This window comes from Gymnoscopelus braueri, assembly GCF_963280865.1.
Source record: "Gymnoscopelus braueri genome assembly, chromosome: 8".
Lineage (NCBI taxonomy): Eukaryota > Metazoa > Chordata > Actinopteri > Myctophiformes > Myctophidae > Gymnoscopelus > Gymnoscopelus braueri.
Window position 1 is genome coordinate 12,262,078 of NC_137609.1, and position 27,360 is coordinate 12,289,437.

The 27,360-nt window shown below is 41.8% G+C and overlaps 1 protein-coding gene across 1 annotated transcript; it reads right to left on the reverse strand.

The window, feature by feature from the left end:
* Positions 1-1,106: 1,106 nt before the first annotated feature.
* On the reverse strand, positions 1,107-20,474 carry LOC308090479 (nectin 1a-like). The gene is made up of 10 exons (XM_080435678.1): positions 20,308-20,474; positions 7,332-7,441; positions 6,062-6,320; positions 5,808-5,925; positions 4,987-5,168; positions 4,531-4,648; positions 3,968-4,119; positions 3,652-3,790; positions 3,251-3,314; positions 1,107-1,563 (listed from the first exon to the last, which is right to left on the reverse strand). The coding sequence occupies exons 1-10, from the start codon at positions 20,360-20,362 to the stop codon at positions 1,231-1,233; spliced, it is 1,530 nt and encodes a 509-aa protein (XP_080291804.1). The 5' UTR covers positions 20,363-20,474; the 3' UTR covers positions 1,107-1,230.
* Positions 20,475-27,360: the final 6,886 nt, after the last annotated feature.

A 27,360-nucleotide genomic window follows, 5' to 3' on the forward strand; every position in this document is an offset into this window, starting at 1 on the left:
TTTATATTGACGGTATATTCAGGGCTGGATTAGCCATTGGGCCGCCGTGGCCCCAGGGCCCTGGGCTCCTAGGGGCACTTCGATGGAACTGGACCGCGCGGCCATCGACAATTTACTAAAATTAAATGTATAGGTTAATCAAATATCAAATGTGTGGGCCCTTCCTCTGTATTTACAGCAGTGATTCTCGTTGGGTTTGAGGCCCTTCAAGGGCTCCTGGGCACCAAGGGCTCCTGGGGCCCTTCCATATATGATGGAATATGATTAAGGATTTCATATCATACACACCATACCTGTAACTTTCACTAGCCCCCCAAAAAGCAAAATTAGGGCCCCAGGGCCCTTGCGGGGGTTAATCCGTCCCTGGGTATATTATGATACGAACAACACTGACTGAACAGATTGAATTTGTCCACTGGATAACAATACAGTTTACAGTTATAAGCAGATAAACATTGGCCCTTTAATGGATCACAAAGTAACCATCATCCCATTCCCTTATACTAAATGACATCATTAACACATACAGAACAAAACCTTAAAAAACATGGAAGGTAAGTTTGGGTTTGTTTGTTTCAGTCTACAAGTACACCGTTGACAGATATTTAAATGATCAGTTTTATTGATCAGTTTTTAGTAAATCCAGTAGATGACAAAAAAAGAAAAATTCAATGACATTAACCAACAAAAAACACCAGTAGAAAATGTTCATAAAACATGAATGGAAAAACATAAATAATACAAAACAATACAAGACAGTAAAATTACATTACAAATATTACGAGACAGGTAAACAGTATTTAAATCGGCATGGTCTTCTTCTCTCCAAAGGAATGACTCGTCAGTTAACTGGAGCAGGGGGGGGGGGGGGGGGGCACATCCAGGCATTACTTTTTTTTCACCAAACTCTGACCTCGTGGTAAAAGTCAAGCATTGAAGTAGAGCAGTGGTTCTCAAAGTTGCATCCAGGAACCCTCAGGGTTCCTTGAGGGGGTTCCAAATGAACCCTTACAGGTCTGTAACTCTGAAAGTGTACAAGTGGAACCAAATGGACATGTATGGGTCCATTTGGTTCCATTTGTACACTCTCAGAGTTATGGGGGTCCTTGAAATAAATAAAAATGTTTGAGAACCACTGAAGTACAGTAGAGCCAGCTCATCTTGTGATTACTGGTAAGGACTGAGTTTGTAGTTGTACTTGAGGGGTTCAGAGGAGGGGAGCATGTCAATTCAGACATACTGTTCTTTGGGAAAAGTGTATGGGGCTACTCCCGGTGGGGGAGAGGACAAGCCCTGAATGGATGGGTATTTGAAGATGGCAGTGGTGGTGGTGGTGGTGGGCAAGAAGTTGTTTATAGATTTGGGCAGGGCGGAGGAGGTGGCGTTGGGACTGGTGGGGCCAGTGATGGCGTGTGAGGAGTTATAGGGATGCTGAGGTAGAAATGAGAGAGGGGGGCTGATGGGAGGGGAGAAGGGCTCTGGGTAATCCTCCTTGTTACAGGCCAGTCTGTAGCTGACGTAGTCAGCCGTGTTGGGAAGCTCCTCATAGAACTTTCCAGAATACTGTGAATGGGTGGAGAAAAAGGCACGTCAGGATGTGTGGAACACAACAAGCATATATACTGTACACACATAGAACATACGACACTCAACATACATGGTTACCTGCATACAGTGCATGCAGACAGACAGATCTAATCTGTAAATGTGCATGCTCTGTCACAACTTGCCAGGTTACATGCACCGGCCGCATGCTGTTTATGGAAGCTACTTAGACATGCAATTTCTACTAAACACGCTGCCTGCCTGTAAACCACAGTCGGCTCAACAGTGGAAGAGTACACACGATGTATCTATTTCAAAAAGAAAAACAATAATTACCTGAAATGATTGAATGATTGAATAATTAAATATAGAAGGTTCTATCTGCAACGGTGTTGTCAACGGTGTTGTCAATCAGTTGTATAGTCAATCATTTTTGCCAATTTTTATTTCAACCATGGCCTTAAGTTACAGACAGCTTTAAGAATAAGCACGAATACATTGAAGCCCATGGCACAGTGCCGCGTGGCCATTCAAGCCTTATGGCACATGCTTAACAACACTGATAGATTTAGGGGCCTAACAATGCCTATTTGCACAGGCACCACTGCAGTTGGTCCGTGGCCACGGCTTGCTGGCCGGCACCGTGGTAAAAATACTAACAACTTGTATTAAATTGTATTAATTCAATTGTAACATAATTCAATCACTTCATGATTTTTTTATATGTTGGGTGAATAAAGGTATATAAAAAGGAAAACATGTTCAATATTAGATTTATATACATGAATATATACATACAAATACAATATTCAGTATGTGCAGTATAATCCCTGCAATTGTTCTGTGCAATATTATGATACATGTACATGACGTACACTGTAAGGTCCTACCATGTCATCCCAGAAAATACATATACACATTACTGTACAGGTCTGACCCAACATTCCTTATATTACATTTCTTTACTTCTACACTTATTTATTTTATACCTTACTCATACTATTTAAATACTTATCTCGCTGTATATAATTATGCTTTGACTGAGAGAAATGCAACAAGTACAATTATTTACATGTGAAAATACATACAAATAAACAGATTCTGATTCTGACAATTTTGACGGATCCAGGGAGAAAACAGCTCACTTATAAGAATTGCCAAATGAAAGAGAACGGTGACGTTTAAAGCTGCACTACGTGCAATTCTTTTTATCAGTCTAAATAATATAAGGGATGCTCAGCCCATTGCCCCCAATTAGAATGCTGTACATTTACAGTAACACACTGAATTTCAGTGGTCTAGTAGTGGCGTATCAAAACAGTTACCCCTGCTGCCACATGGGGCCACCAGAGTGAAAACTCCAGTGTACTTTGAAGGGATAGTTCATCCCAAAAATTACTTATTTTCTATCAATTACACACCCCATGAAGCCTTGAATTCATGGAGATTTCTTTGTTTTTGTCGCATTCCTAAGCCAATAATTTGATGACCGGTGTAAAGATGCTAATTTCGCCGCCGGTCATCAAATTTTTGGCTTAGGAATGCGACAAAAAACAATTCAAGTCTCCATGGGGTGTGTAATTGATTTAAAAAAATGTCATTTTGGCGGTTAGCATACAACAAAAGCATATTTCACATTTTGAATATTTCATTGTCTTTAATGTCTTATATTGGTTTCTAAATCTTAATCTATATAAAACAGCACCTGAATATCATCCCCCGGCTTCTTCCTTACAGGCTGCGAAGGTTTTCGTGATGGCGAGTCTTTACTGAAAAAAAGGAAAAGAAAATCAACATAAGAAATGTAAGAATATAAGGTTCATAAAATGACACTTAGTTTGCTTTCATTACAACCTAGTAAATGATTAATGTAGCACTATCAACAAAGTACCTACACAGACCCCCACATATAATGCAACTTGTCATGGTAGGACATACACTTAAGACAATAAACTATAATTAACAGATAAGAGAATGCATGATTATACATATTGCTACTACTGTATATAAACACTTATTTAAATAATTAAACAAATAAAGGAATTCCAGGAAAAAAGAGCATGTCAGATAAAGGTAAAGAGATACTGTAACATAATATGTACATACGAGTTTCCGTCTTTCTTCATGTTACTCCTTATCTTGAGAATTAGAATCGTAATGGTGATTCCCAGTAGTGCGCCAGCAGACAATAACAAGGCAATCACACCGATGAGATCACCTGTTGCTACCTGGGGTAAAGGCTTTTCTAAATAAGAAAAAGAAAGTCTCAATGAAAAATACAAACAATTTATTAATAATTTGGCACTTTTCATGAATCACAATTTTGCTGGGATTTTATCGAAAGCTCAACATTTGTGCGCATGAACCTTTCATAAATTAAGTTTCAGGACTAGTTTCCAAGGCCGCCCGTGTTGTCCCTTACCTATCACGCTGATCGCCACAGAGGCCGATCGCGTCCCGATGCTGTTGGTTGCATCGCACACATAAGTTCCTTCCAGGTCATTGGTCACGGGTCCTTTGAAGATCAGGAGGTTGTCTTTGATCTCCACGTTGCTCGGTATGCTGCCGTTTACCCTGAGGAAAGCAGAGAGGATATCACATACCTGCCCACTTTCTGCTTTCACAAAGGACTGTCACTTAACCACATTAAAGCTGAAATCCATATTTTTTGTGTGTGAATATAAAGTTATTTTGACCAATCTGTATTTGGCAGAGTATGTTAATGCAATATTAATACCACAACCACAGTATTTGTAGTTGGTCTACCTGCTCTTCTATTGAGAAGTATATATCCTGTAGTCGGGTACGAGTCCAACCATTACTGGTTGACAATTGGTATTGCATGAAGCTCAAAACGCAATATACTGTATGTTCTGCTTTCTGGCTTTCTGCATTGGTTCAGCAGTACAAGTTTTGACACATTTTAGGTTGAATTCACTAGTACATTCACACATACTGTAAACATACACAAACAGCTGTACTCACACTCTCCATTGATAGAGGGAGATAGCTGGGTTGGCATCAGCTTCGCAACTCAGCTGGACGTTGTCTCTGTTCAGGTACCAGTTTCCATCAAACCCATCCACTGACACTTCCGGCTCATCTGGGGCACACACACGTTTATATTACCATACTTTAAGCACATCTGCATTTTAGCACAGCATTATGATAGCCGCAAATAGCTGAAAATTGCTGGAAAATAGCAAATCTCCAAGCTCACAACGCGTGGCAGCGAGACGCGTTGTGAGATTGTAGATTTATTCTATTCGTAATGACCCGTTGGAATTCATAGAATTCAAATTCCAAATAAAATCCTTCTGAAGGCTATTATTATAACGAAAGATTCAGGAACAATCACAGATAAACAGAATAAGAGAACGAAAAAATAATCCTCAAACCAAAAGAAACAAACAATGAAAGGACGTAGCGAATATGTCTCACATTGGATATCAAGGGTGACTCTGTCTGTGAATTCCTCGTCGTTGTATGTGGTGACACAGGTGAGGACTTCCTGGTGTGTCTCTCTGCTGGGCACCAGGATGTAGTCACTCTGCACGGTGAACGTCCCGTCCGGGTTACTGGACTCCTGGGTCACGGCTTCACCTTCCACCCTGGTATCCCACCTGTTCAAGTCATCCAAACCAAACGGTCACAAAGGATTTTTTTCCCCAGGTATATTATCTCAGTATTAGGTCGGATTAGTTTACCAGTTAACCGCAATAAATAATCTAGGTTTTGAAAATAGCCTATCAACAAGTTCACAACATGTTGCAGTGCAACGCTTTGTGAGCTTATAGATCGGCTATTTCCCCCCCCCAAAAAAACATCTGCCTACAATGACATGAACAATTGGGATGCCAGGGTTAAAGCAGTTAAAGGAGTAGTTCACCCAAACAATTACTTATTTTCTATCAATTACACCCCATGAAGCCTTGAATTTTTCGTTTTTGTCACATTCCTGAATAATTTGATGACCGGGTCATCGGTCAGTAGGAGACTCAGTGGGAGACTCAGTGTTTTGCTGTGCTCACTTAGAGTATAACACTTAGGAACCACCTAAGATAGAACCTCCCAATGCCCCCCCCTGTATGAATGAATGAACCATTGTAAAGCGCTTTGAGTAAGTTTGAGTACTTAGAAAAGCGCCATATAAATGCAATTCATTATTATTATTATTATTATCATTATAGAACAGACTCATACACAGACACAGACAGGCACACTTACACACACACAAGCACACACCTACACTCATATCTCACCTGATGGCGCAAGCTGGTTTCCCATTGGAACATGTACAAGTGGCCACTGGTGTTTTCAGGTTGGTCGACCGAGCCACTAGCGTGGGTGTGGACAGACTCATCTTCGTGGTAGGGCGAGCTGAACAACAACATTATAAAAGTGGAAACGTTTAAAATAAAACAACAAAAACTAAATAAAAACAATGATAGGTTCAATTTGTACATGAATATGGTCTGTATTTCACTTAAATCATAGTCAAAGCTACAAGTCTTACTGTTGATAGTGAGGTTCACTGTGTTCTCTCGGTTCCCGGCAGGGAATGTGGTGTATTCACAGATATACATGGCCTCGTCAGAGAGGCGGAGCGAGGAGATGGTGATGGTGGTGTCCACCAGCACTGGAGTTCGCCGACGCACCGCCCCACTTTTAAAGACGACACGGTCCTGGTAGGGCGGGGCCACAGACACCCCGAGAGAGGGGTTGGCGATCGCTACGTTCTGCTTAATACCGTTGACCAGTTTCTGCCATGTCACCTGGGATGAGATGAGATGAGATCATTAAGTGCGGCAAAGTAGCCCTGGCTGTGTGCCTAATATCGCCCCTTGGCCACGGGGGTGGGGTTACGCTTTGAGTGAGGGGTAAATATTTGGTTTCCCAATGTGAGAGACCTGGGTTAGATGGTAACCTGGGCTGTAGTCAGGATTTTATTCAGAAATACTGAGGAGGTCATAGACTTGTATGTCCAAGGCAGTAGTAATGGCCTAACATTTGACAGCCATTGATTTGTTTTTCTTCATACTATATTATATTAAACCATTATACAGTATTAAGCCCAGTGATGGAAACAATCTGCAGTTGTTACAAAATTAAATTGAAATAAATAGCCTAATTGAATTCTTTATTAAAAGACAAACAATTATGTACAAAAGTATAAAGAATAATGAGCATTCAATTACACATTCATCATGTATATGTATACATATGCAAAAGGAAATTGAGGATAATTCTTACAACGTAACGGAACTGCTCATTGCAGGACAATAACTGTTAATATTAAGCTTAATATGAAGATGTAGCTTGTAATTTGTCTGCAGCTGAGCCTGAGGTCTTCTCTCTCCAGCCAGCAGTGCACTAAGCAGTGCTTAGTGTTCGCTCGTACTTCTCCCAAAACAGTGACATTGAAACGTCAGTCACCCTTGCTAGCACCTTAGATTCCTCTGTGTGTTGGTGTGGGTGTGGGTATGGTTGTGGGTGTGCACATAATGTAAAGCAATCCCTGACTCCTGGTGAATACATGTGAGAACTGTGGTCTATGTGCAAGTGAAGTACCGATATGTATGTATGTGCAAGAGAAGTATATATGTACGTGCAAGTTGCCTATTCAATTCTGGCCTAAACGGCTTCTCATAGTGGTCCAGTTTTCTCAAAGATCTACGAAGTAAATAAATGATAGTGGCATATTTGAGTTGGAATTTAGAAAATGTAAAATAACTGACATATAGTGTGCGTGCATGCGTGTGAGTTGTGTCCAGGAGGAGGACTACCTGTGAGATTTTTACTGGTGGGACACTGTTGACAAACTGACAGCGGAGATCCACTTTCGACCCTACAAGCGCTGATTTCTCATCATCCGTTTCAACAGACTGGCCATTCACTATTAGGGACAGAAACACAGGGGTTAAATACTTGTACACACAGACACACAGAGCGAAGTAAGAACACACAGCAGACAAAGACACACACTCACTCACTCACTCACACACACACACACACACACACACACACACACACACACACACACACACACACACACACACACACACACACACACACACACACACACACACACACACACACGCATGGCCATTAACAGCATATTTAATGAATAATACATTGTTTTATAATGTGTTATGATTATTGTTATAAAGATTTTTTTAAGAAGAGATTTTGTAATTATAATTATGAGTGTTATAAGCAGATTATAATGCACTATACGTATGTTTATAATGCATTACATGGGCTTCATAGAAAGTGTTATGATAACTGCTGCCCCTTCCCCCAACAGTGTGATGAAAGGTCACAGATTAGAGGAAGGTATAAATAGGTATGATCTGGCTGGCACACTGACTTAGTGGTCACCAGCGGAGTCCATCCCTCATCACACCAACTTAATTGTACACCACTCGTGTGTGTGTGTGCGCATAGATGCTTACGTACTTGACTTGTTATAAACCAGAAATGGATATAAAAATGAATGTCTAGTCACAGTGTTGTTGGAGAGTGTTGATGGCTGCTGTAGAAAAAAAGGAATTATAAGTGGAGTCTGGGATTGACTATGTGTGTGCGTGCGTGCGTGCGTGCGTGCGTGCGTGCGTGCGTGCGTGCGTGCGTGCGTGCGTGCGTGCGTGCGTGCGTGCACGAGCGCGCCGGGGTGCATTTTTGTGTTAGTTGGACATGCGGGGTGCGTGCGTGTGTGCATGTGTGTGAGAATGAGGTCATCTATTGTTCTACACCGTTTTGTTCAAATCAACTTCATTGTCTCTGGACTGGCATCTACACTAATAACTCACATCAACAAACAAAACATTCCTGGATCCTCATTGACTGAAATCGTTCAACCTTTTCCTCAAGATCTGGTACATAATAACACTTGTGTTTTCATTGATAAGAGTTCCATTCATATCGAAAAAAATATATAATGATGCTTTCATATAGTTCATGTAATTCCTTAACTTCATAAGTCAGATGATCTTATAAGCTCCTTTCTTGTTACAAGAGAATGCCCTGTCACTCCTGTTAGCTTGGGAAGTTGATCTTTTTAAAAGAGAACAGACAGCCCCATCCCCGTACCCCATCCCTCTGCAATGTTTCTTTACTTTCCCATAGAATGGAGATGTCATTCGCTAGCCTGGGACCAGACGAATCTGCCAGTACAAAAAAAAGAAGCCCAGTCATTTGCTGCTTTTTCTCCTTTATACAAGTGTTTTGTATTTGCTGATGACATGTATTATTAATATTTTTACGCTATGTTGATTAATTGAATACATAGGACCACAATGGAAACAAGTTCCCAGAACTTTTTTGTGTTATCCTTTTAGCCTGAATGTCTGACTGTACCACGTTCTGTTTACATTTCTGAAAGTTCTAAAGTATTCAATCAATCAATCAATGCTAAGACAGCCAGTATGAAGTGTAAGAAAAGAGACAGATAGGGTAGGTGGGAGAAATGAGAGGACAGGATTCATCCCTATGCCAGCCTGTGTGCGTGTGTGTGTGTGTGCGTGTGTGTGTGTGTGTGTGTGTGTGCGTGCGTGCGTGCGTGCGTGCGTGCGTGCGTGCGTGCGTGCGTGCGTGCGTGCGTGCGTGCGTGCGTGCGTGCGTGCGTGCGTGCGTGCGTGCGTGCGTGCGTGCGTGCGTGCGTGCGTGCGTGCGTGCGTTGATGTCTACATGTTATCCTGGTTATTTTGTACTGTGATGTCCAAGGGTTCTACCACCATTGTAGTTAATAATGTGAATGTCCTCGAGTCAAGGGTACAGCTTCCCAGTAGCATCTACTATAGGACTAATAATAGTCCAGGACTGACGTCTGTCCTACAATATACTGTATATCTCACATTGTCCTGACCTCAGAGACACTGACCCCTTATAACCATACCCAGGTTTGTTTCGTTTTTCAGCCTTGTCAAATTAATGATGAGTATATTTGGTATATATTGCCAACTCACTGAACTTGATAACACTAAACCAACAAAAGGAGTAACCATAAAACAGGACTTTGAAGAGGATCGTCCTCCTTCAGGAAGAGATATGTGAAGTTCTTTAGTGCATTCAAGTTGTCAAGGATGGTCTGCCTATTACTTCTCGTACGAAAATTATGGCATTAACCAAAAACCTTGACTTGTGTGATTTCCTGACCAAAGAATAAACACTGCATGTTCTTTGGTGTTTTAACCCAACCTACAGTCCTTACACCCATAGAGCCTCCTCAACAGTGTGGACAAAATAAAAGTATACATGCACTGTATATAATGAAATGTTTGAAAATAGTCTCATTCAGAATCTTTCCCTGCCACTGCTCTGCCCCTGTCCACTTGTCCTAGTATTGTGTATCAAAGCGTACAGTGAACCTCGTCAATGGATGAGATTACTGTATTATATTACTACGGAGAGGGCAGATGTGATATGGCTAATCACTTGTACAAAACATTACACAATGCACAGTCAGGTTCCTGACTATACATGGATGGATTGGATTGTGTAGACAGGAGCCTAAATTACTGTGAACCTACAAGACTGTCAGACAAAGCTTAAGTCAAAGGTTGAGTGTTTTTGCTTCTTTTTCCCCTAAAATTAACTTACTTAAAGGAGTAGTTCACCCAAAAAAATCTTTCTATCAATTACACACCCCATGAAGCCTTGAATTCACGGATTTTTTTTTGTTATAGTCGCATTCCTGAGCCAATCATTTGATTACCGTCTCCTACCGGCTAATGTATTCGGTAGGAGACACAAAGCAGAATCTTTGTGTCTCCTACCGGAAATACACACGGTCATCAAATTATTGGCTTAGGAATGCGACAAAAACAAAAAAATCTCCATCAATTCAAGACTTCATGGGGTGTGTAATTGATAGAAAATAGGTAATTTTTGGGGTGAACTATTCCTTTAATATGAATTGAATTCCACAAAGCATCCACATGTGGGTCACATGGTCTCAAAATCACCAATATTTCCAGGGTTAAGTTTTTCAGGTCATCAGCTTGAAATGTTGTATTCTGTCAGTCAATAATAAAGCTTTTTGCAAATCAATAAAACTAACATCATTGACAACGTTTCAGCATAGCCATAGCTGTGTATTGCTGTGACCTCATATATAACCAGTGTAGTACTATGAAACATTGACCTCTGAATGTAAAACTCTCCTATAGCCAAAATTACTGTACAAAGGTCCCAGTGTGAGTTATGGGGAGCTTAGCTCCTCCGCTTAAAACATAAGCTCACCTGAAAGCAGTGTTTGCTACATTTTGGCTCCGCTTTCCTAGTAGTATTTACCAGATATGGTGATTATCAAACCTTTTGCACTGACACACAACAAGACCTCATTGCATAATGAGGCAGTGCAAGCGTTTGAATATTTCCGTTTGCCTCGAATGATGTTTACTTGGCCATAGCCAAGCAAACATCATGGGAGATGATATGGTCCCATGATGCTGTTATTGCTGATATTTTACATAATCAGAAGATGATAATCTGAGGTGGTACAATGAGTCAGTAATGAAAAGTCCACATAGAATGTCAGTGGCTGTTGACATTTTTTATACCAGCAAAAGCACTCTGTATATTCTTTAAAGCTTTAATACGTTAGATGTATACGTCCTTCTTGGGATTCAAACCCAGGTCTCCTGTGCGGGAGACAATATTTTCTACCAATGAGCTAAGCCCACTTGGGCACAGGAGATATTGCGCTTTGAGCTTCAGGCAATACCACCTGTCAATCAGTAGTGTTCCTGCCTGAAGGTTCCTCCTACACAGGTTCTAAATGTCTCAATAGAAGAGCTGGGAGACCATCTCCAACCACTGCAACTGTAATTAGCATACAAGCTTGTTGGTTGTTATGTTTTTTTTTTTTTTTTTTTTTTTTTTTTTTTTTTTTTTTTTTTTGGTTGTTATGTTTAATGGCAGTTATTTCATTCAGTATGTAGGACAATGACAAGCAGGATATCTCAACTCTTAATGCATTGAACAGACTTCCTCCACGGTCACCAAAGCCTATTCTTCATGTGCTGGATGCCTCAGGAAGAGCTTGAGGGATATCTTGGTTCAACATGAATCTCATACAATAGATGGGTGTATGGATGGAGACAGGGTATTAACCTACTTTCATATATTGTCATTGTCTTTTCTTTTGATACCTCTATCAAAAGGAGAACTTCATTAGAAATGAATGAATGTGGTTTAGTTTTGTTCTTGTTGTCATCTACAAATGCACTTACACACAAAAGCATGCCAAAGCATGCCTATTTTCCTGTCACATTAACCATCTGTACAACTAAACGTAAGAACCCTGTCATGCTTCTATCGCCAGTGTCGTGACAAGATGTAATGAGATGAATCCATGTACAGTCTTTGCCTTGCTGTTACTGTAATACACATTATGGCTTGAAACTGAGCCAAAACGTTCCCCATAATACTATGCCCACTATTACTGTCTGCAAGCCTGTGTGATGGTTGTGTGATGGCTGTGTGTGCGTGCGTGCGTGCATGCATGCATGCACGCGTGCGTGTGTGTGTGTGTGTGCGTGCGTGCGTGCGTCACTGACTGCATGATGTGTGTGGGGGTGGGGTATTATTGTATGCATGTGGGAGGTCTTGAAGGTCACACACATCTGCACTTAGGATATTAAATTCTGAGAAACATTATACTTTACTAGTTGGTGACTGGTGTCTGTACATACAGTATGTGACCTGCTCCTACAAATGGATGTCACAAAAACCCTTTTTGAATTCTGTGTACCATTACAGAAGGGGTCTCTTAGCTTTGTGTTGAAATATTTCTTTATACTTTCGAATATTCTGAAAATTTACTTTTTACACTTCCAGCACAGTTAAACTACCACTCCAGATTTAGCTGGTTAGTACAATACACTAACTATCACCAGAGTTAATATTTTCATGAGCTTATTGTGATTATTGCATGTTTCTGTGTGCGTCTGAGTGTATCTTCAGCTAATCTCACAAACTACGATCAGCATCATATTAGTTGTGCACAGTACACTGGAAGATTTGTCTCCATACAGTCATAATGATGTAATGACAGTCCTTTAACAGATCAGATAAAGAGTAGAGGCGTGCACAGCGCACAATGCCTTAAACCATGTCGGGTGCACAGTTGAGACAAGTTGCAAAACAAAAAACGGATATCAGCGTTCACAGATCCATCCATCCATCCAAACAAACATATTTCAGCTCTAAGCCATTTCCCATTACCCTTCGCCTTTTCATATACACACACAACCTCAAAACATTGTGATCACATGCCACAGATAGGCAGAAGGATGGAGGGAGGTAGGGCATGTCTCCTGACAGATTTGCGTTCTGCATGCGTCTTTTTCTATAGTAAATTTTTTATGCGGTCCAAAGTATGCGCACAGTTTCAGTTGATAAACTTGTTAGGTTGCTACTGTCAATTCTAAGTGTTTCTCTACTGGCAGAATCACAATCAGAAACACTTTATTGCCAAGTGTGAGATTCATACAAGGGGACTGCTTTGTCATGCTTTACCATACATCACCACTTAACAAATGGCACACAACTACAGACAACTCCTGTTCAACAGGACATTGCAGAACACAGTCAGAAAAACAATACATTGTATTCATTTGGATTGGTGTTCACATTTACACAGGTAAACGGCAGAAATGTCGCACACCTAATGAGATCCAGGCTATGGAACGTACACAACTGGTCAAAAAATAGCCAACGTTTGGCACATTGTCAGGGTGACAGGGTGACCGAAATGCTGCTGCGATAATAAATGTCACTGTAATTATGAGGAGGAGTGTGCAGCTATTTTTTCTTTTACAAATTACACATACACAAAGGCATACACACACACACACACACACACACACACACACACACACACACACACACACACACACACACACACACACACACACACACACACACACACACACACACACACACACACACACACACACACGCACACACACACACACAGGCATACATGCGCACACACACACACACAAAGAAAACAAACATAACACAAACAATGCATGACCTGAGCTACCAATCACTTTCTCAACTGGGCCAGCTATAGCTTATACAATCACTATAATTGGAGTGCTTGAGAAATTATAAATGGTACATACTTCACCTGCATGTCCAACTAACACAAACATGCACACCGGCACGCGCGCAGGCACATGCAAACCCACACACACCCACACACACGCACGCACAAACACGCACACACACGCGCACACACACACACACACACACAAACACAGACTTCAACTGCACACTGCAGCTGAGCTCATTATTGGCTTTAGGTGAGGAACAGACCAGACTCCCTGACACCTGTACGACCCACGACTATATGCACACAAGCATCCAAACACGCATGCACAAATACACACATGTGCTGTGTCTGTCTATGCCCCATATCTCTGACCCCACTCTTACCTTCCTCCTCGCAGAGGAGTGCATTCATCACATATTCTTCTATTGTCAAATAGTCTGGGAAATGACCTCACTGGCACAGATGTCTCTCAGACGACAACAGCAACCCCATAAACAGTCCATGGGAAAACGTTAGAACAGTAGTGGCATTGTTTCACACCTCCTCTTGCAGGATGTGTGACATGACAGTATAGTAAGAGCACAGCAGGATCCTGAGATGCACTTGGGCAAATCATAACAGCTTTGACAGCCACTATTTGTTATCCGTCAAGGACGTCCTCCATCTTCTCTCGTCTCATTTGAAATCTTACAATGACATTCTTACTGACTACCTCACCACTCACTTCCTTATCTTGTACTTACAGCTGGAGTTCATCAGAGAGTCAATGGAAGGGACACAGAAGTGGAGGTACGGTATTGAATCTGTCAGTGGTGCAAAATCTGAAATATACACAGTTACTGTGTATATTTGTGATTGTGCACCACTGACAGATTCAATACTGTGTCACAGTAAACTCCTGGGTGCTTTGTTTAACTCAGAGTGTACAAATGGGCCTCTCACTCTTGAATGAACACTCAGGATTTAACTGTGTACTGCATATTCTTAGACTAGGAGGAAGTGTCTGTCAGTGGTGGACAAACATACAGTCAGCACAATGAAAACAAAGGCACTGAAATATGAATACATGACCTCAGTCGGAAGGATCAAAACATTTTAGTAAACAGGAACAAAATGAGTAAAACATATTGAAAATGTTTGCTATTTACATTTTTTGACATTTAACTGACTTACCCAGAGTGCATTGAAATGAGTGATCAGATGGGTGTTCGTGTGTCTGGCTCAAGGACATTTTGACATGGCACATGGATGTTCACTCCCATATTGGCAGTAAATGGGCAGCCCTGAAGCCGTATTTATAAAGGAGGAGAGTGGCTGACTGACATCACTACACATTAACGTAGAAGCCAATAACTGTGGCCATGTGGTCATGCATACATACTGTAGTAATTTGTATGCTATAAAGATACAGACTGAAGTGATATTTGATTGTCCATCATAGCAAAAACATATTTTAGAGTAAATATATTTTGAGATGTCAGAGTATCTAAATATCTCAAATACATTTCCAGGGTCCAAAATATTTGTACATCTTCCGTAGTTTTTCATTTTTAAATATATAAGGCCAATGCCCATTGGGAACAATGCCTATTTGAAATGATGCCCATTGGGAACGATGCCCATTCGGAATGATGCCCATTGAGAACGCAAGCCCCTCCGGTTATGCAATACCCATTGTACCTGTTGCACCCGTGGTACATGTTGTCAGAGTAATTAGTGCAGTACCCATTATCATAGTATTACCTGGAGGCCAGTTTACGACGTCAGTAATATGATGTTGATGACATCAGGGATCATTTGGGCATAAAAGGGACACAGACGGACAGACACAGAGATCTCCATAATTATACGGGCATAAGAGGAACTCGGACAGACAGACAGACAGACAGACAGACAGACAGATAGATAGATATAGAGATGTTTAGATTATCAGTTCTGGACAACCGCCTGTCTGTGTCCTTTTATACCCATATTGGAGATCCCAGCCACTGATCAACCATACAAGGAGATTTACGGATTCATTGATATTTTTGGGAGAACCCTAGCTCCGTCTGACTTCACATCAGGCACTGCACTCCCTTGGGTCCTCAATCGATCAGTCTGACGTTCTCAAGATACGCAAAGTCATAGTGTCGGGGGCTTTGTCAGAGTACCCGTTGTCCCTGTCTGTCCTTTTTGTGTCCATATATGGAGATCTCTGTATCTGTCTGTCTATCTGTGTCCCTTTTATCATCTAAGCCTATATATGGACATATTGGTCGGATCGGCGTTGCCAGGGTTATTGCAAGTCCATATATGGCCATATTTGTTCAGACACACTCATGCATGTCTGTTTTTGTGCATAATCCAGCCACAGCTTGACTTTATAGAGTAGATTTTATATAGTAGATTAGTTACTTTATTTTATTAATTACTATATTTATATTTCCTATAGTATGTAGGGCTCTAAGGATGTCAATGTCGTTTAGTTTGTTGGTTGGTCCGTCCAGCACTTTGATCCCAAAGGAGACTGCTACAATAAGTCAAAGTTGACTCTGGGTCATTTATAATGGGACAGTCTGAGTAGCTGTCATGGGGCAGGAATTTCATGGAGGCCCTGAGGGCCATGGCCGCTATGCAAGGTCAATTTGGCCTTATCTCTTCAAAACATTATATGCCATGAGGCCACAGTGGCTTTGATAACCTGCCCGCATTTCCTCAGCAGATTGCACCCTTTTCTCCTCTTTTCCCGTCAACATATTTTTTTGTCTTTTGTTGAAATTCTTTATTCTTATTGGACCACATCAAGTGACCACATCATGCTGCACACACATACTGTAACCAGTGGTGGATTATATTTAGAGACTGGTAGCCTACAGTATGTAGTACAGTACCGCTTAAAAACATGAAATAGTTTGACATAGTTTGACACAAATACCGACCAACCAGGAGAATTAAATGAACTCATCCTACATGTGTTTGCAAAGATGTGATTGAGTGAACTTCTGTCCATCATATGATGAAGACCTCCTCATCAAGTGAAGTCATATGGCTGTGCTCCTGCAGATCATCAAAGCCAAGAAGCAGTGGCAAAATGATGGGCAGCTACCAGCTGGCATCACCAAAAGGAGGCCAAACATTCACCATATGGTCCAAGGAACCCCAAAACCATACACTGTACTGTAACTTCCCCTGACTCTCTATCCCTATCTTCAAACAAGGGCCAAGTGCCCTGGAATTTGGCCTTTGTGCCCTCGAAACATTAACAACACCAAAGGCCAAGTGGCCTTGCCCCTTACAGTGATGGAATTCCAGGCCTGGCAGGCCTTTTAAGTGACTTAAAATAGTCTGACAGACGAGTGTGTCTGAAACAGTCATTTAAATGACAACAGTAATTAGGCCTGTCACAATTATTACATAATCGCCTCATCACAATTATTTGCAGTATTTGCATAATCTTCATAATCATTTCCATGTTGAAAGATTCATACATTTTCAATTATGTTCAGAAGAATTGTTGAAATAGCAGCTCTACAAGCTTGTGAGTTTGTGAGCTTGTGGATCAGCGATTTCAACTATTTTATTTATTTTGTCATATCTGCCATGTGCAATTTTTGTTTACGAAGCCTAAAGGCCAAACAGCAATGTAATTTTTATTTATATGTTCCAATGTTCAATGCCAAAAACACGATTAAATCGTTAATCGTCGTTGATCGTCAACAGCAATCTGTAATGTTCCCACATTGTTCCCACACTGAATAGTGTCTCTCTCTACCTTGTTCCTGTATAGGAATAGGTCTAGTGACACTGTCGTTGTCTTGATTAATTGAATACATAGGACCACAATGGAAACAAGACCCCAGGACTTTTTTGTGTTATCCTTTTAGCCCAAATGTCTGACTGTACCACGTGCTGTTTACATTTCTGTCTAATAAAGTATTCAATCAATCAATCAATCAATAAAAAGGACTAGAAGAGAGGGTTGGAAAGATGGAGGAAGAGTAGGAGAGAGACAAAGAGGCAGAGGAGAGAGAGAGAGAGAGAGAGAGAGGAGAAGAGATTAACTTTTTAATCTTTAGACAATCAAATCTGTGATTGATCAGGGATTACCCACTGTGCTTGTCTCTGGCTGTGACACACATCCTCACACAAACATACACAGACACACACATTCACCTATACATTTGCCTGAACTTATACATGTAAAGTCGTAAGTACGTACGCACAATACACACACATTGCCAACAATAACTAGCAATAACACTGTGAGTGCGTGCGTGCGTGCGTGCGTGCGTGCGTGCGTGCGTGCGTGCGTGCGTGCGTGCGTGCGTGCGTGCGTGCGTGCGTGCGTGCGTGCGTGCGTGCGTGATCTGGCGCTGTTGGAAGCTGCATGTGAATACATAAGTGTATGAAGGCCACCTCCCTTATGCACCAGCCTTCTTAACCACTTAAACCTTGTCTAGACTTAGTAAACTGGACCTCAGTTGGCTCTGTACATGGACAGCTTTTTTCTGTGTATACCAAATCTCTTTCCCAAAAATAGCCAATCTCACAAGTCACAACCCGTTGCAAGCTTGTAGAGGGACATGTTGTGAGCTTGTAGATCTGCTATTTTTGGCTGGTGTTCCCCCCAGAGTATGGATGGTTCAAGACAAGTGGTTAAGCCACTTCACCTCTAAATGTAATCTATTACATTACTCAATTATAAAGTCCCAGCCCCAAACACACAGCGCTATGTGGAACCAAAGCATCAGCATGGGGAAGACAAAGGAACCGTCAGTGTACTTGGAGTGTTCGGTATAGATTATAGAATGTTGTGTCTGTGTTTTGGGACAGGAACCCAAATGCGTGGAGCTGAGATGCTGCAGTGCAGCGGACAACAAAATAACATGATATTAATAACTAGACCAACTCTGGTATGGAGTGCTGCACAACAGACAGACAGACAGACAGACAGACAGACAGACAGACAGACAGACAGACAGACAGACAGACAGACAGACAGACAGACAGACAGACAGACAGACAGACAGACAGACAGACAGACAGACAGACAGACAGACAGGCAGGCAGGCAGACAGACAAACAGACAGACAGACAGACAGACAGACAGACAGATAGATAGAGATAGATACTGTAGATAGATAGGTGGGTGGGTGGGACGGGTAGGTAGGTAGGTAGGTAGGTAGGTAGAGAGAGACACTCTCTCTCACACACACACACACACACACACACACACACACACACACACACACACACACACACACACACACACACACACACACACACACACACATACACAGACACAGACACACGCGCGCCTATGCCTGTAGCATTCACATCACTTTGGTGGCACGCAGCGGTGAGCTAAGTGACAATGTGCTGGGACATGCACAGTGGCCTAGCGGCTGACAGCTGACGTGGTGGCAGTAATATTTCACTGAGGATGTCACACCATGCCAGGTCCCACTGCAGCACTAATCCCTCAACATAGCAATCCTTAAACACATGGCACCAGCTTAGACACAAACCCATTGCAAATACACTTGCATACACACACTGAACAAAGACACACACACACACACACACACACACACACACACACACACACACACACACACACACACACACACACACCCGAAGGGACAAATTACTGGCTCAATTGGCAGCAGGGCTTTATCACTGGGTGAGTGAAAAAAGCAATCACAACACATGTCAGTACACATCCATATGCTATGACAATCCCTCTTATTATTGCAATATGCCCCCCCCCCCCCCCCACTGCCACCACCCCTAGTCTTATTACAATTACACTTCTCCTCCAGGCAGTTGTATGGAGGGCCAAAGCTTAGTCTGATTACACCAGTTGCACCTGTTACGATCAGGCAAGGAGTTATGGTGTTCATTCAAAACCGCACTACTAAACTACAAATGTTGGTTCTTCTGCCAGCTGTGTGGTGGAAAGGCCACATCTCAGCATAGAGTGATTACACCAATGCACCTGTTACAATGTTACAACCAAGACAGTGTGGTTCTGTTAGGGGAGCTACTAACTGTTGGGTGTTAAAAGACAGCAGTCGGATAGACAGATCAAAATATAATGTTCATTTGATATATATTGTATATGGGCCGTTCAGACATTGGGCCCAGACTGCAAAGCCAAATGCAAGATTGATTGATAGATTGATAGATCTAGTATTTTGATTTTAAAAAATAGCATCCCCACATCCCCTGCATCCATCAACCCATCTACAGTATCTTGCATTTTCCTTTGACCATCAGATAACACTGTTACTTTATACTTCATGTTCTCCTTGTCCTAACCCACTGGGGGAGAAACAGATGAGAAAAGTCCTGTAAGAAAAAACCTTTGACTTCTATGCAGAGTGTGTTGATCCAATTTCTTTTAATTTCTTTATAGCATAGGCTATATAGGAGCTCAAACTAAACTATCCATGATTATGATGATATTCTGTAGGCCTATGTAAGCTTTATAAAACAAATTACAGCCCAAACACAAAAGAATGGTAACCATTACTATAGGAATAAAAACGCAGAGTTTCCTGAAATGTGCTATTAAAACTAAAACGAAATTATTTAATACAATTTAAAATGTAAATACAATTGAATAAAATAACGGAGATAAAAGAAAAACTAATAATCGTTTAAATAGGGCTTCGAAATATAAGAACCAGAGTAAAGTGGGTGGTATAGCCTACCTTGAACAACAAAAGCTGTTATTAGGAATATCCAGAACGACGTTGTCCTCTCCATGGCCAAATCACCGCTGCCAGTTTCCCAGTGATGAAAAACCCAGCGTAAACTTTGAATATTTCACCTGCCTCCCTAAAAAAAAAGTAACTCTTGCGTTAGTGTGTTGATTCCGTCAGAGCAGGTTATAGCCTACTGGCTGCTGGAGTGTAAACTTCCCTCAACGATCAGAGAGGAGACCCTCTCCATGCGCTATGCGCAGGCGGGGCGTCGGATTCCTCTGGGCACACAGATTATTATGGATCAGGCTTTTCAAACGCCCACTGTTACTTTAAATTATGATAAAATTGTCGGTGGTTTACTCCCATTGTCATAAGCCATAACCTACTCTAATTTGGACTTCCGTTTGACTCTTTATTGAAATGAACTGCATGTGCGACTGAGGCTTGACCATAAGGATAAAGCAGATTAACGCGTGTGGGAAGATTATTTCAGAGCTAGACTATAGGCTACCCCCCGTCCAGACCTGGCTGTCAACTGTTTATTGCCATTGGCTGAGTAGGCTATGAGATTACTCTCGTGTGTAGCCAGGCCTACTCACGTAGCTACATGTAATAGCCTACACACAACATTAAGGTTAATGTTGTTTTAGGCTACTTTGGTCAATTCTATAAGTAGGCTAATTGTTGCTTATAGTGCAGCTGCTGCGCAGCACCACATGGCGCGCCTTTATTTAAATTCGTTTGAATAACACACACACACACACACACACACACACACACACACACACAGGCACCCACGCACACGCATGCATGCACACACACACACACACACACACACACACACACACACACACACACACACACACACACACACACACACACACACACACACACACACACACACACACACACACACAGTAGCCGACCTATATATAGGCCTATAACTATATGATATAGTAGGAGTATCCATTCTTGAGAATTGGGACAAATCATGTCCTACCAAAACATTTTAAATTATTATTTATTAACACAATCATTTAGGGAAAAAAATGGTGAAAATATATTCATAAAGGATTTATATATATGAATTACATAATTGGTCTGGTTTCCTTTTTTTTACATCTAAACGTGCACTCTGCCAGAGCTTTTTTTGTTAAAAGCATTAAAAAAAAATAACCATGTGTATAACATAGGTGTAAGAATGTACTTTTGCCATCAACTTTTTTTTTTTAATGTTTTTTTTTTGTAAACGTTTTTGCCCTTTAAAGTTGTGTCCAAGATCGTTGTCAACTCCGTCAGATTTCTTCAAAAACATAATTTAATCAGGCATAAACAGGTTTTAGCTATATAGTGAGGGCTGTTAACAAAAAAATGTGGACACGGCTCACAAAAGCGCCAAATTTTTTCTACATGCTCTCCATCACCATAGGTTTCATTTTGGAAGGGTAGCCACGTCATCAAGATGGCAGAAGGCGGCCATCTTGGATTGCAAAGATGGCCACCATGTAATATCTATAATTGCCAATATCTCGGCTTCCAAGCCACTTAGAAGGTCAATCTTGGTGTCAAAATATACATTTTATGGGACAAGGAATGCAATAAAACTATAGGGAATATCAATAAGTGACTAATTCTGCCAAGATTAGATAATTTGGTTGATTATGCCAATGTATGTGGAGAAAAATGGAGCATGAAGAGAATTGAAGATTATTACCTTCACTTTCAAGGATAACAACATTCAAATTATTTGTCACATTGATAACTGCAAAGATCTGTGCAATTCCAGTGTGCCTTCTTGCATGAGCACCTTGCACCACAACCTCTTTTACAACCGCACTTGACCAGTTCATTGCAGGCTTTTGACGCCATCGGTAGAATGCTCCACACAGGAAGCCAGACCTGGTTGTTGTCATCCAATGTCCATCCCCATCCTTCTGGACTGGGTGTCGGCTGCTGGGCCAGTTCAGATGTGGCCCAGATCCCAGACTGGTAGGCAACTCGCTTCACGTGCTGCAGCAGTGAATCTTGCGTTGGTGGAATGTGTTCCATCGTTTTGTTCTTCTGGCAGAACAACTCTCGTCGTGCTTCATTGACAGATTCCAAATCACTCGTCTTATCATACATGATGACTGTGAAACGCTCAAGAAGCTGAAAGTGTTGGGCATCTATGGTCACAGAAGTGTATGGATTTTCTGCCATGTAGGCCTGGGTGACCTCAGGGTAGGAATTCCAAGCCACCCATGCTGACTTCTTCCCTTTCCCGCAGAATGCTGATGTTGTGTCACAGCCTGTGTAACAGTGGAAGACGGGAAGTGCTGTGGACTTGTCTTTGCCCAGAGCATGGCAGATCGTGTTTATATGAACATAGGTGTAGTCCTTGCCAGTGCCAAAAGCAACCCAGATGTCTGCAGCTGGATACTTGGCGAGCAGGGCATGGAACTTGCCGATGAGGATAACGACAACATCCGTATCCACAGTGCGTATCAAGCAGGTAGAACAGCCATGTTCCAGGGCATCAAGCAGGTGAATCACTATCCTGGTGTTGGCCTCTTCATGGTTACATGGCAGCATCGAGTGGCTGGTGTCTGTGCCAACCACTGTGATGCCAGATGTGATGAAGACCAGCTTGCCCTCTGGCCAGGTAGTGGATGCAATCTTCCCAGAGAGAAAGGCAAAGAGTTCCTGCTTGTTTATAGGATCACGCAGGAAATCTGACCAATTCCCCGGCAGCTTGTTCTGACCAGCCACCTTCCGTTGTATCCCTTTGCCTCGCTTCTCCCTTGTTGACTCTTTTATGCTGCTGGTGATGTAAGTATCCCAGACCACATCAACTCTTTTGGAGATCTCCAGGTGTTTCATGATGTGGGGAACAAAGACACAACTGGCATATTCGTCAAATGTGGTAATGTTGGTAGTGGACAGGAAGTGCACCACAGCAGCTTCATCGAGTACTTTGACATCAAACGTAGCTGGAGGTTCTTCTTGTGTCTTCTGTCAGAATATTTAGCAGATCTGACTTCTTTCCCAGCCGTAGTTTCCCTCTGTCAGATAGAGAGGGAGGGTATGGATGGTTTTCATGTTTAAAGAAGGTGCTCATGTTCCCCTCTCTGTGTTGCATGGCTATATTTAACCGGGTTGAAGAGTGCCACATCATCCTTCAACATTGAGATCTGCCCTGCCTGCTTGGTCTTGATCTTGAGTGTTGGGCATCTGAAGAGAGGCAGTGAGTTATTTTTGATGGGCTCATGAATGGAGTGTGTGCGGTCCATGATCACTGTCTTATGGTACTTGTCGTACTGTTCTCTGCCCACTGATTCCACAGTGCGGACTGTGTTAACCACTGACTCGTCAATCACATTTCGTGTGTCCAACATTAGAAGCTCGTGGCTATCATCTAGGAACGGATTGCCCATCCCACTGATGGCGTGCACAAGTGCTAGTGTTTGCTCTTTGAACGTCTTTTGTGTAGCCTATGTATAAAATAGGGCTAAAATGGTTAATGTTTCATAATATCATAATTTATATCTGAAAAGTAACTAGTAACTAAAGTTTTCAAATAATTGTAGTGCAGTAGAAGTAAAAGTATTGAAAATTGGAAATACTCGAGTAAAGTACAAATTCCTCAGTTTTCAAATTCCAGTACGGTACTTAAGTAAATGTACTTAGTTACTTTCCACCATTGATAACAACAGTCAGATCTGTCAAAGTTTGATAAAAAGCTCATACCAATATGTTGTGCATAATCTAGCCGACACATACATTTTAATACATATATGGCCAGAATCAACCAAATTATCTAATATTGGCAGAATTAGTCACTTATTGATATTCCCTATAGTTTTATTGCATTCCTTGTCCCAGAAAAAGTATATTTAGACACCAAGATTGACATTCTAAGTGGCTTGGAAGCCGAGATATTAGCACTTATATTACATGGTGGCCATCTTTGCAATCCAAGATGGCCGCCTTCTGCCATCTTGATGACGTGGCTACCCTTCCAAAATGAAACCTATGGTGATGGAGAGCATGTAGAAAAAAATTGGCGCTTTTGTGAGCCGTGTCCACATTTTTCAAAAATCGGGTCTTACCCATCCTCACTAATAGGTCCGCTGTCTCACTTCCGGGTTTGAAAAAAGGCGGGAAAGCTGTGAAAGCTCTGGTATTTAAAGCTTTTATTTTTTGATAAATGCACTAAATAATATTACTATCTGGTGTGTCCCAACCATAACATGTCAACTCCGTCAGTCCTTCAAAATCCCCCCCCCCCCCAAAAAAGGTATTCTATTAGCATTACTAGAACAAAAACAATATTGAAAAATGTGTCAACTCACTAGACTGTGCTGTGGAATGAAAAAAACAGCATTTTGTCAACTCCGTCAGACTCCGTCAGATGTCAACTCCGTAGATGCAGATGACAAACTGTGGGAGGTTGGCCCATTATATGGTTTAATAGTCAACACTTTGATCTTTAAAAATATATTTTCCCGGCATAATTGAGGAATATATAAAAAAATAAAAAAAATACTTTTGTCCCGATTCTCAAGAATGGGTAGTAGGCTAGTAGGCCTATATAGGCTCTATAGGCTCATATAGACAAACTCATAAACAAAATAAGTTCAGTAGCCTATTTCTGTCACGGTCTGCCTCCCCACAGACCGTGTCACCACTTCGGCCACTCCCACTTTCTATTCCTTCTCTCAGTCCTAGTTACACACCTGCCCTCACTCCCTCATCAGCCCAGCCCTTTGCCAACCTGTGAACACTTCTCTAATCAACCTGCTGCCTATAAAACTGGACTCATTCCACACAGACATTGTCAGTACATACTTTGTCGTTCCTGTGAGCTGCCTTGGACTTTCCTGTTCGTTGCTTTGTTAAAGGTTTGCGTTTCCTGTTTGTGCTTATTGACTACGTTTTGCTGTAAGCTTAAAACACTGCCTGAATAAATCCGTGAATTGAAACTATTCTCCTTGTGGTTCTGCATTTTGGGTTCAGTCATTCTGCATTCCTGACAATTTCTTTTTTTTTCATGTAGCCCACATATGTTGAATTTGACTTGAGCTGGGCTGGTACTGAAAGCCACACTTGGCCATATTAGTTGGGAAAACGTTCTACCATTCATAAATGTGCATTCTGTCCTTTTTGTTATGTTTTTATTTTATTTTTATTCTTACAATTTTCTTTAACATTTTCATCCCCTACTCATGCTAATTTGCCTGCCCTTTGTCTAAATTTCCATAGGGAAAAACTTTCTATCCCCCCTTGGTAGGCTACTCCTACTATTAACTACTGTAATTGGGTCATGGGAACATTGTCTAAGCACTTGACCGTGTATGATACCTACACCGAAAGGTCAGATCTTCAGGACAAAGGGGTGAAATTGTAGAGGAGATGTAGATTAAGCATGGGCGTATAAAGAACCCAATTAAGCTGACAGGCACGTCCCCTTAATGGTAGATGATCTGAAATACCACCCGCCTTCTGAGAACACAGAGGACTAAAACAAGCTGGTTATCCATCTACTGTAATTAGCTCAGTTGACATGATGTCACCAAAAGCAACCACAACCTTAAAGGAGGAGTTCACCCCAAAAATTACTTATTTTCTATCAATTACACACCCCATGAAGCCTTGATTTCATGGATTTATTTTTGTTTATGTGGCATTCCTAAGACAATAATTTGATGACCGTGTGTATTTCCGGTAGGAGACACAAATAATCTACTTTGTGTCTCCTACCGGATACATTAGCCGGTAGGAGACGGGAATCAAATTATTAGCTTAGGAATGCCACAAAAACAAAAAAGAATCCATGGATTCAAGGCTTCATAGGGTGTGCAATTGATAGAAAATAAGTCATTTTTTGGGTGAACTCCTCCTTTAAGCCTTCGTGGTGCCCGGTGCCTGGACCCGGTTTCGTGCCCCCCGGGACCGTTTTGTCAGCGGGGGGGGGGGGGGGGGCGCTGTGCTTCAGCACCTACAGCCCTTCCGTTAAGCCAGGCCTGACCACAAGCAGGTGTAATTCTCACCACCTCAAGCTGAACCCAGTGCCAGCTTAACGGAAGGGCTTTAGGTGCTGAAGCACAGGGCACCAACCTTGGGGGGGGCACCAAACAGCGTGGAGAAAGTGAAAGAAGACAGAACTATCGCCAAAAAGCACCGAAATGTAGAAGCAGCGGCTGCTGCAGGAGCGCTGAAACGGTGAAACGCACCGGTGAAGTGTACATTTTTGACAAAACGGTCCGGGGGGGCACCGAGACGGGTTGTAGCACAGGGCACCATGAAGGTTTAATCCGGCCCTGGCTGAACCCAGACAAGACTGAGCTTCTCTTCTTCCCAGCTAAATCCTAAATTCTGCCGTAATCTGAAGACTCACCTCTTCAGACTCCATCTCAGCCCGTAGCACTTGCCCTAGCCTTGATGACCTTGCAGGATTATGCAAAGGCTAAAATGTAACTTAGATAGCATGTTATGTAGACAGATGTCAGGTCATTGTTGGCCTGGCATCCTATAGTGTGTATAGTTTCTATGTAGGCTGATGATAGGTTCTTGGTTTACGTATGTATTAGTAATTATTAGATCATTGGTTTACTATGTATTACTTTATTATTAGATTATTATTTTTATGCATTTGATGTATTATGTGTTTTATATGATGTATTATCTTGTGTCCTTGCTTACTGTAAATCGCTCTGGATTAAGAGCGTCTGCTAAATGCCTAAACTGTAAACTGTAATTCTCTGGTGATTTCAGTCGCATCAATATTCAAGCCTTTCAAAACACATACCCATCCATGAAACAACTTGTGATATCCAACATAGGCCAGCATTACAACATTGAACATTCCAGAGATATTAGCTCAGTGGGGAACCGGAGATGATGCCTGTGTCTTGCTGATGCCCAAAGGGCCTTTAGGCATCAGCAAGACACAGGCAAAGGCCAATAAGTGAGTCTGCAGTCTGTGTGCAAAGGCAGTGAGGCGTGGTTACTCTACATGGCCATGACAGACTGGTCTCGTGCTCACGGCCGAGGGGTCAAAAACAGTGGAGCCCTTCTGTA